Here is a 10,389-nt window from a genome sequence, read left to right on the forward strand (position 1 = left end):
ACCTCGCTGGCACAGACAGGTGGGCAGGAAGACGGTCTCGGCCATCTCCCCCCGGAGGCTGAGCAGCGGCAGCGCAGGCTCAGCCCCTCACCTTCATGATGATGTAGAAGGCAAAGTAGAGAAGCAGGTTGCAGATGCCGATGGCCAACAGGTAGGAGGCAAAATCATTGGGGCGCATGATGAGTCCGTAGGCAGCCCTGGCCAGAGGGAGGGAGCTGGTGAGGCAGGGGCGGCCGGGACAGGAGGGCCTGCTCTCAATCCTACTCCGAGTCGCACGCTAACCTGGGGCTGGCTCAGCGGCTACAGAGGACTCTAGAACCCCAGTGCCCACACCTCTCGTCAGCCCCCATTTCTCACGCCCAAAGGTCTCAGTGCCCACCCGCCAGCTGCCGCAGACAGTGGCCAGACTCACAGTGACCAGTTGATGATGTTGCCCATGACCAGCAGCACCATGCGGTCCTAGAGGGAAGCAGAGACAGGCTGAGAGGGGAGAAGGCCCAGGTCGGTCCCCGCCCCCTGGGCCTCGGCTTTGCCCCCGCCTCCCCCGCTCCTGGAGGGAAGAGAGTAGATGGAGGAAGGGGGCTGGGGAGCAGGCAGGTACCACGTAGAGGGGCCCACTGCACTGCCGGATGCAGTCCGTGTAGAGCACGTGGAGGATGCGGCGGCAGATCCCCGAGTCTGAAGAGAGAAGCTTCTTTCTCAGGCCTGGCTGCGCCCGCTGAGGGGGCCAGGGCCTTTGGAGGCCACCGCTGTGCGAGGCCTCATCGAATTCCTCACCCGGGGAGTCCTCCAGGCCCAGTGAGAGGGCAGACCCAGGCCACAGCCCCTCACCCTGGAGGCCCCATCCCCGCCCCTGCCCTCACCCAGCTTCCAGCGGCCCATGTAATAGAGCTGTATGCTGAGGAGCAGGGTGGCAACGATGTGGATGACTGAGAAGACAATCCAGAACGCCGTGTTCCCTTTACCGAAGACCTGCCGGTGTCAAGGGCAAGGCTGAGGGGCATGAAGGAAGCTGCTCCCCAGCCCACCCTCCCGCTGGAGGAGTTGGGGGAGATGGGAGGTGCAGGGCCCCCTGTGGGCCAGGGAAGGAGCAACGCTCTGCTGCAGGAGGTGGAGAGGGTGGAGAGGGAGGAGAGAGAGGGAGGGTGGAGAGGGAGGAGAGAGGGGATGGAGAGGATGGAGAGGGAGGAGAGGGAGGAGAGGGAGGAGAGGGAGGAGAGGGAGGAGAGGGAGAAGAGGGAGGAGAGGGAGGAGAGGGAGGAGAGGGAGAAGAGGGAGGAGAGAGAGGGGAGGGAGGAGAGGGAGAAGAGGGAGGAGAGAGAGGGGAGGGGGGAGAGGATGGAGAGGGAGGAGAGAGAGGGGGGGGAGAGGGAGGAGAGGGAGGAGAGAGAGGGGAGGGAGGAGAAGAGGGGAGGGAGGAGAAGAGGGGAGGGAGGAGAAGAGGGGAGGGAGGAGAAGAGGGGAGGGAGGAGAAGAGGGGAGGGAGGAGAAGAGGGGAGGGAGGAGAAGAGGGGAGGGAGGAGAAGAGGGGAGGGAGGAGAGGGAGAAGAGGGAGGAGAGAGAGGGCATGGAGAGAATGGAGAGGGAGGAGAGGGAGGAGAGAGAGGGGAGGGTGGAGAGGATGGAGAGGGAGGAGAGAGAGGGGGTGGAGAGGGAGGAGAGAGGGGAGGGTGGAGAGGGAGGAGAGAGGGGATGGAGAGGATGGAGAGGGAGAAGAGGGAGGAGAGAGAGGGCATGGAGAGAATGGAGAGAGAGGAGAGGGAGGAGAGGGGGCACGTGTGCGCGTGCAGGCACATAGCTGGTTCAGGCCTCACCACGCCCAGCACCGAGAAGAAGATGACCACGGCCAGGCATGCGTAGGCGCTGTAGGCGCTGGCGTTGATGTCCGGGTGCCGCTTCTGATAGAGCTTGAGCATGCAGAGCCCGGCGATCATGTACATGAATGACGTGTCTGGAGTGGGGACGCCCCGGTGAGCTGTAGCACCACTACCGAGCCTCCACAAGGACCACCGGCCCCCACAACCAGAGTGCGAGAGCGCCCACCCCGCCCCAGGCCACAGAGCCAGCTGGTGGCGGGCTGGAGCTGGCCCTCTGGTCCCTTCACTGTCCCCCCCATGCCCCTGCCCCCGACTGGCTGTCACCCACAGTCTGACTTCCCGTCAGGGACCACATTGCAATGATGTCCGTGTTCTGAAGGAAGGTCACAAACCAAGGAAGGGGCGCCACACTGTTCCCCTGCAGCTGCTGCGCCCGGGGACCCTGGGCGACGGGGACGGTGGTGACACGGGCAGGTCCCCGCTCTGGGTTCAGCCCCACTCACCAAACTGGAAGTTGGTATAGTTGGGGCAGACGTGGTAGCAGGCGCTCAGCAGGCCCTCCATCATGAGGGCTGTGCCCATGGCGTAGAACAGGCCAAAGTGTTTGGGGATTCCACACTCCTGGTGGAGGGAGGGGAGGAGAGAGGAGGTGAGGCAGGAAGGGACCTGCAAGAGGGAGCTCCTGAGAGGAGCAGGCTGTGGGCAGCGGGGAGTAGGGAGGGCGGCGGGGCAGCCAGGCCGCAGGCTCCCACCAGGGCGTAGAGGTCGTTGCGCAGCAGGGCCCGGTTGTGGTTGATCTCCCGCTGCAGGATGATGAGCAGGAAGAGCAGCCCCAGCAGGATGTACCCCAGGTTGCTGAGGATGTTGTTGAAAGCGCTAGGAGGGGCACACAGGACACAGGCCTCAGCCTCTCCCCGTCCAGGCAGGCACACGGAGCCTGCCCCTTCCCGGCCACCACTGGCCTCCCAAGAAGGTCCTACCTGAGGTTGCCCAGCGGGTGGGCGCAGAGGAAGTTGTAGTAGCAGATGTCCTGATTCCCTGTGACATTCACCACCTGCAGGAGGGGGAGGAGGGGGAGGAGGGGCTGCTACGGCGCCAAGCTCAGCCCCATGCCCTGGGGAGGAAGAGCCAGGCGCCAGTAGGGGCCATCCCACCCCACCCCACCCCGCCACGGACAGGAAGTGCCCCCAAGGCCAGCAGGTGTGTGCACAGGTACCCCAGGCAGTCCTCTTTGTGACAGTCACTGTCGACCCTCTCGGGGGTGGCTGACCCCCTGGGTGTGACGGTGACTAAGTTTTGACTGAAGTACAGGGAAAAGGGAAGGGACCTGCATCCCACCAATCCCTGCAAAACCTGGGGGGAAGCCATCACTGGGACTGTGCTGTCCCCATTTTGCAGATGAATAAACTGATGCTCAGGGAGGTTAAGTGACTGGCTCAAGGTCACCCAGCTGGTGAAAGCCAGGATTTGAACCCAGTCCCGGCAACCTCAGCCCCTGCTCACCGTCTGGTAGGTGATCACCAGCTGCACCACCGGGAGCGCATAGAAGACAGCGATGGTGGCGATGTTCCTGAGAGAGACAGTGGTGAGGCGGAAGGGCCCAAGGCCACCCCACCCCATGTAATGGGAAGCCATTCAGCCCTCCACTCACCAGAAGTAGATCTGGTACTTCTTGCGCAGAACACGCTTGTCCTTGCGTGCCAGGTCGGCCACACAGAGGTATTGCTGGGGAGAAGCTGGAGTGAGCCCCTCCCCCCACCAGGGAAGAGAGCACAAGAAGGGCTGACACCGACGGGCAGGGTTCTGGGCCGCCCGCTGCTGCTGGCCCAGCAGCCCAGAAGAGCTGGCCGAGCCAGAATCTGTCTCACCCCAGGGGGAGACCTCCTGGGCTGCACAGGAACTCTCCCTGCCTCAGGAGCCCTGAGCAGGACCGCTCGGGCGCCAGACCTTGGTGTGAATGACAGACCTGGAGCGAATGCCTGACTGACCTTGGTGCGAATGACGTTCTTGTCGGATTCGATGTCAGTCAGCGTGTCATAGTCCTCCTCCTCCACGGAGCTCATGGAGTCCAGCCGTGGCCGCGTGCCCACAGGGTCCAGGGGGCGGTCTGGGGAGAGCAGGCAGGTGGGGTTCCCAGTGGGCACAGAGCTCAGGGTCCATCCCCACCCACCTGGGCAATTGTCACAATTTCTAGGCAGAGGGAAAAGGCAAACTGGGCTCAGAGCGGGGGTCGTGGTGGGCTCAGGCCCTGGGGGAGGTACCAAGTACTCCTAAGTCCTTGGGGGAACCAGCGTGGGCTCTGCAGAGGCCACTACCTAGGCATGCGCCAGCCTGCCCCTCGCTGAGCGGAGGCTCCCAGGCCAGGACGCTGAGCAGCCCCAGCCCCAGCCCCAAGCAGCAGGACTAAATCTGGCAGAAGTCATGCTGATTAGAAGGCGCCCAGCCGAGTGGGTTCTGAGGCACTGGGTGAAGACCAGTGGGCCCGAGGCGGCTTCAGCCTGTCCTGTGCCCCCACAGCTCCCTCCTGTGGTCCCTGCTTGACCAAGGCCCCGAGGCCAGGACATGCACCCCTGCCCGAGGCCCTAGCCCAGGCCAGGGAGCCAGGTGCTGGCAAATGTGACAGCAAACAGGACATCTGGCCGGGGGAGGGGTACCAGCCCACCAGGCCTGCTCATCTCAGAACACACAGAGCTGGCAAGCATGGGCATTAGAGGGGGCCATGCGCAAAGCTGCTTTCTGGTCCCAGCCGAGGACCAGGGCGCCGCCTGGCAGAGCTGATTGGCAGAGCAGCTCCTCCCCTCCCCACATCTACCCATGGCAATGCACAGCTGCCGCATCTGGCCAAAGGGAAGGCGCCGCTTGAACTGGTCGTGCCCTTCAAAGGAAAGGAGAGTTACCAGGGAAGGGGAGCCCAGGAGGAAAGGCCGAGGAGGGAGATGGGGGGAGACAGCAGGCCCTTCCCGGCCCCAGCGTCTGGCAGAGAGGCGACCGCCCACCGACAGGTGTCCAGGTGTCGCCGCACCGCCCGGCCACTCACCCTGGTAAGTGTAGGAGAGGTCCGCGGTGTCCATGCTGTCAACCAGACCCTCGGTGGACCCGGAACAATTCTCTGCAGAACAGTAACTGGTGAGCACAGGCCTCAGGCAGGGCGGAGCCGGGCTCTGAGGAGGCTGGCCCCCACTTGCCCCATGGGGGAGGCAGCCTCCTCGGGAGACGAGGCTGGGAGTGGCCAGCAGTCGCTGGCACTGATACATACCGAAGGAGCCATAGTTGTAACCATCATAAGGGGAGCTGCCAGGGAAGGGGTCAGCTAGGACCCGAGGGTGACCTGCAAGGAGACATCAAGGTCCCCTTAGCCCTGGGAGCAGAGAGGCCAAAAGCCATGGAGAAGAGACACAGAGGAGCCATGGCAGCAGCAAAGAACAAGCACCAGCCCCAGCAAGCACAGCTCACTCCCACCGCCTCCCACCTCACCCTCCTCCCATGTGTGTCCCCAGTGGGAACCTCGCCACCCTTGTCCTCCATGAAGAGAGATACCAAGGAACAGATGTGCCTCAACTGCTAGCAGCAAGGAGGGACAGCATGCCTGCCAGGCTCCCAGCACCCTGTGCCCCTCTCCCACTCTGGGCTCCAGCCCCTCTGCTTACCAAGGAGAGAAGCTGAGAGGGAAGGTCCCAAGCAGGAGGGAGGACAGAAAGAAAGGAATGGCAGAAAGGAAGAGAGAGTGAAAGGTTAATAATCCCCGAGATGTGAGCCCCGTGTCTGCGGCAGACCCAGTGCAGCTGGCCCCTGAGATGGTCAGGTGGCAGCCTTAGACGAGCGAGGCGGGGACGGCAGGCAGTGCCCCAGCCCCGCGGCAGTCACTCCCAACCTGGATATCCGGAAGCCCGCAGACAGCGCCTCCAACCCCGAGGGAGCCACCCCCCAAAACACACAGCACTCTGCCCTCCCACCCAGGCCCTCCAGTACCGCTTTCTGGGCAGGCTCGGTCCACCGCCAGCAGCAGGGTCTTCTTCCTCTGCCTGCAGGGACAGAACCCAGAGGCAAACCTGAGGGGCAGGACAGGGTCCCTCCACCCTCCCCACCCCATGACCCTGTCCTTCATTCATGGTCCTATGGCTCTTCCCAGGCTGGGAAGCAAGGTGGGGGTCTCCCTGCTTGGAAAGGTTGAGAGCAGGGGCTGGTTTCCAGAGAGGCCCCTGGACCACAGACCTAACAGGGGCTGCTTTCTTCTGCCCTGGGGGCTCAGACCCTGCCAGGCCATCTCCCCAAACCCCACCCCCCGTGCCCCAGAGCAGAGGGCCCAGCAGTTGCTCCTTACCTCCAGTTCTCCCAGCAGGCCAGGAGGATGGTCAGCAGGTAGAAGGAGAGGAAGATGCCCAGGCAAAAGAGCATCCCAGCCACGTAGGCCTCAGCTGTTGGACGGAAGCAGGACGCCAAACACACCAATCACGGCGCCCAGGGCCCAGCGAACCTCTCACCACTTTTCCCCTCAAATGCTAAGGCCCAGCCAGTGTGCCCAACTGGCCGCTCCCCAACTCCGCCAAACCCTGCCTCGGTTCCTCCTGCGCTCCTGTTGCTCCCTCTGCAGGAACTCTCCCCTCTCCTTCTTCCTCAAAACTCCACCGGGACTTAACCTTCAGCACACAGCAGGGATCCTCTAGGAACCGGCCCTCCTGCCCCCAGGGCCCTCGCAGCAGCGGCTCCTGTCCTCTAGACAGGCGCTCCCCAGGGACGCAGCTGGAGCACCTGGCACACAGATGTGCTCCACAAATATTTGCTGAATAAAGAATCCGCATAGGAGAGGCAGCGTCTTCCCTCCCACCCCACCTCATGCTTTTATCTCCCACTTTCTCATTACAAAGAGCCCGTTCCATCGCTCAGTAAATATTTACTGAGCATGACTAAGAGGCCGGTTCTTCCTACCAATTTTGCACTAAACTTCACAACTTAGTGAGATCACAGGGACAGATCCTATTACCCCTGTTACAGAGATAGGGAAACTGAGGCCCAACGAGATTGCCCTGCTGCTAAGTGGCACAGAGAAAACCAGACTCAGCTCGTTGCTCTTTAGTCATGGACTCGGCACCAAGTTTTACTGGGGCTCACCTCGGGCCTCCCATCACGAAGCCCACCAAGAACACGGCCCCTTCCCACCCGGCAGCCTGGCTGAGTAGGCCTCATCCCCCTTCCTACCCCAGGGCCGAGAGGCAGAGCCGCAGGCCAGTCCAAACCTTCACCCACACTCACATGTGACTGCGCGAGACACCAGCACGGACAGGGTTTTCTGGCGGTGCCCTTGATCAACCGGTTCATCTGGAAGTAAAATGTCAAACTGGCAAACAAAGAGCTGCCTAAAGCTTAGCTAGAGCTGGTGGGACCAGCCCCGGGGGGTCTGGGGCCGAACACCGGTATCCCATGGCCCGCGAGTCAGTCACACAGGCTCCTCTGCCTCCCAGGAAGGGGCCAAGTCCTCCCCCCCCAGCCAGGCCCGGGGCACAGAGTTACCTTCCACAAAAGGGTAGAAGGGCAGGGAGCCCCCGCAGGCCTGGTCTTCCGTCTTCACCACCACCACCACGTAGAAGCTGTTACTGGGGAAGTCTTTGCGCTGCAGGGTGACGACGATGACATCATCATCACCATCGTCATGGGATCATCAATGTCATCATCAGCACCATCCTTTTCCGAAATTCCTTCTTTGGGCCAGAAATTATGCTAACCTCTATGTGTTATTTTACTCCATCCTCCCAAAGGTCCTAATGAGACAGTATTACCATTATCGCTGCTGGACAGGCTCAGAAGTTAGCTTAGGGTCACGCTGCCAGTAAGGGGTAGAGCCACGATTATCTGATCCCAAAGCCTGAGCCCAAAGCCGGGCGAGCAAATGCGTGTCCCCCTATCACGGAGCCCAGGGGTGCCCCATTAAAGGTTGGGTGTTGGCAGGGGAAGTGGAGGGCCACAATGCCTCTGGCAGCTACTGACTGTCACAACACATGGCGTCCCTCCCTGCGCCGGCATCGGTTCCGCCCTCGCCAAGTGCAGGCACAAAGCTTCAGCGAGGCCCTTTCCTCTCCTTGCTTTCCTCGCAGTGAATGAGTGGCCACGACAGCCAGAAGGGCATGCTGCTCTTTCCTGACCCCAAAGGCAGCTGGGATTCTGCTTTGACCCCAAGTCTCAGGGACCAGTGGGCCGAGACTCAGTCTTGTGGGGAGGGGAGGAGGGGGCAAGGGGAAAGGAGCAGGGTCTGGAAAGCCAATCCCCAGCCACCTCTCGCCGGCCCATGTGCGTCCCTACCTGCACAGTGATGGCTGCCTTCTTGGTCATAGTCTGGTACATGCCGATGAAGGCCACGTTGTTGTCCAGGTCATAGACAGGGCACTGCAGAGGGGGCAGCAGATGCAGGGACCTGGGCCGTGTCCCCTCTCGGCAGCAGCCCTACTACCACGGGGGGAGTGTACGAAGGCAGGCCACTTACCAGGACATCCTGGATAGAGATGACCGAGCAGGGGAAGGCCTTGTTCGAGGTCACCTTGACAATCACTGAGTCTACTCCCTCCGGAAACTCGTACTTGAAGTACTGAGGGTGAAGGGAGGGCACAGGGTGAGCCGTCTCAGAAGGATGCCCCTCTGCCCTCTAGAAGGGGACCGTGTGAGAGGCCTTGACTCTCAGCAGCCCCCTTTTGTGGACACCCTCCTGCTGACGTCAGCTGGGCACTCTGGACAGGGCCCGAGGCCGGCAGGAGAGAGGGCACAGACCCCGTCTCCCACTTGCCGTGCTGCCTCCCGTTACCACCTTGGGGCCAGAGCCTCTGCTTCCAGACTCTCCAGGGCGAGTCCAGCCAACGTGGAACTCCCAGAAGACCACCAGCCACTCCCACCTTCCACTTCCCCATTTATTTTCTCGAGGGGCAGTCAACAGGGGACCCTACCTGAGGCTGCGCTGCTGTTGTATTGAAGCTGAAGAGCTCCCCGGTCCTGTAGGGCAGAGAAGAGCCCCCACGGTCACCCTCAGAGCTGAGGAAGGAGGCCAGTCCCACCATCCCCTCGCTCTCCCCTGCGGACCTGAGCACGAAGTCGTCCATTCGGCTGACCTGGAGCTGGTACCTGGAGTTGACCGGCGACAGGGTGGACACATCCACGTAGAAGAACTGGACCTCAGACTCATTCTTAGTGGGGGGCTGACACAGCGTTCGCTCCACCTTCTGGTAGAGGTACTTGCGCTGAAACCTATGACCCAAAGCAGAGTCGGGACGTGACTACTGTCCCAGCCAGCACGTGACTGCAGAGGAACAAGGCCCCATTCCTCCACGCTGGCTCTCTGCCACCCCTACCCCTGCCCCACCAGGCTGACAGGCCTCATGCCATTGACCAGCCTCCTGGTCTGGGGACGGAGAAGAGAAGCAGAGGGGCTCCTGGGTGGTCGGAGGCCCCAGAGAAGGACGTGGGTGAGGCTCTAGGCAAGGCCTCCCCTGAGCCTCCCCCGCCCGATCCCCAGGTCCTACTCACAGCCCTCGCAGGATGAGGGGCACCTGGAAGGACACCACGGCCTCCTTCTGGCGGACCACGAACAGCAAGGGCGCCCCCTTCTGCTTGCCGAGGATGTTCACGGACACACGCACCCCTTCTGTCTGCAGGGAGACGGAGATGCCTCAGCAGAGGGTGAGGGAGGGGACCACCGCTGCCACCCGCACTCAGAGCCCCAGAGACTCTTTCCCCATCCCGGTCAGGCTGGGCGCTCGCCACGCCCCTTCTTCTGCCAGGGCAGCCCCTCTGCAGGGGCTGGTGCCGCTGCAGGAGGCTGTGCAAGAGGAGAGCCCGTGGGCGGCAGGTCCCAGCCGGGCACAGGACCTGAGCAACTGCAGGGCCTCACTTCCCACCAGGAAACGCACGGAGATCTTGGGCACCTCCGGTGCCTCATTCCTGCCCATGCCCATGGGATGCCACACGTGTGTGTACACGTGCACATACACACGCGCGCGCACACACATGCACGCAGACACATGCGGGCGCACACGCACATGCACGCACACGTACAGACGCACACACGCGAGCAGACACACACGCGCACGCAGACACATGCGCGTGCACACGCACATGCGCGCACACGTACAGACACACACGCACAGACACACACGCGCACGCAGACACATGCGCAGGCACACGCACATGCGCGCGCACACACACACGCGCGCGCGCGCGCACACACACGCACATGCGCAGACACACGCGCGCACGCAGACACATGCGCGCGCACAAGCACGCACACGTACAGACACACACACGCACAGACACGCGCACGCAGACACATGCGCAGGCACACGCACATGCGCGCACACGTACAGACACACACACACACAGACACACGCGCGCACACACACGCACATGCGCAGACACACACGCGCACGCAGACAATGCGCGCGCACAAGCACGCACACGTACAGACACACACACGCACAGACACACGCGCGCGCACACACGGACATGGGGGAGGAAAAAATGCTCCTCAACTTTCTTCCTCGTGAGCCAGAAGCTCCCACTCCCCACGCATCAGCACCGGGGCAGCGGACACAGG

At 62.4% G+C, this 10,389-nt stretch overlaps 1 protein-coding gene across 4 annotated transcripts in view; it reads right to left on the reverse strand.

The window, feature by feature from the left end:
* The window catches only part of SIDT2 (SID1 transmembrane family, member 2), a 12,429-nt gene extending 2,977 nt beyond the window's left edge, over positions 1-9,452 (reverse strand). The window contains exons 1-24 of one of the 4 annotated variants that reach the window (XM_014539329.1): positions 9,324-9,452; positions 8,909-9,044; positions 8,747-8,792; positions 8,293-8,394; positions 8,112-8,195; positions 7,326-7,425; positions 7,068-7,133; positions 6,139-6,232; positions 5,787-5,839; positions 5,465-5,476; positions 5,074-5,145; positions 4,855-4,926; positions 4,630-4,692; positions 3,806-3,924; positions 3,469-3,542; positions 3,321-3,387; positions 2,798-2,871; positions 2,570-2,693; positions 2,321-2,438; positions 1,815-1,951; positions 864-972; positions 602-678; positions 413-459; positions 92-197 (exon numbers count right to left, since the gene is read on the reverse strand). In XM_014539329.1, coding sequence (XP_014394815.1) covers positions 92-197; positions 413-459; positions 602-678; positions 864-972; positions 1,815-1,951; positions 2,321-2,438; positions 2,570-2,693; positions 2,798-2,871; positions 3,321-3,387; positions 3,469-3,542; positions 3,806-3,924; positions 4,630-4,692; positions 4,855-4,926; positions 5,074-5,145; positions 5,465-5,476; positions 5,787-5,839; positions 6,139-6,232; positions 7,068-7,133; positions 7,326-7,425; positions 8,112-8,195; positions 8,293-8,394; positions 8,747-8,792; positions 8,909-8,982 — 1,890 coding nt within the window. In that variant the 5' untranslated portion in view covers positions 8,983-9,044; positions 9,324-9,452. The remainder of the gene's footprint in view (positions 1-91; positions 198-412; positions 460-601; positions 679-863; positions 973-1,814; positions 1,952-2,320; positions 2,439-2,569; positions 2,694-2,797; positions 2,872-3,320; positions 3,388-3,468; positions 3,543-3,805; positions 3,925-4,629; positions 4,693-4,854; positions 4,927-5,073; positions 5,146-5,464; positions 5,477-5,786; positions 5,840-6,138; positions 6,233-7,067; positions 7,134-7,325; positions 7,426-8,111; positions 8,196-8,292; positions 8,395-8,746; positions 8,793-8,908; positions 9,045-9,323) is intronic. The other 3 variants (XM_014539337.1, XM_014539339.1, XM_014539343.1) reach the window with 3 other exon arrangements.
* Between the last annotated feature and the right edge of the window lie 937 nt (positions 9,453-10,389).

Source organism: Myotis brandtii, unplaced genomic scaffold (assembly GCF_000412655.1).
Source record: "Myotis brandtii unplaced genomic scaffold, ASM41265v1 scaffold105, whole genome shotgun sequence".
Lineage (NCBI taxonomy): Eukaryota > Metazoa > Chordata > Mammalia > Chiroptera > Vespertilionidae > Myotis > Myotis brandtii.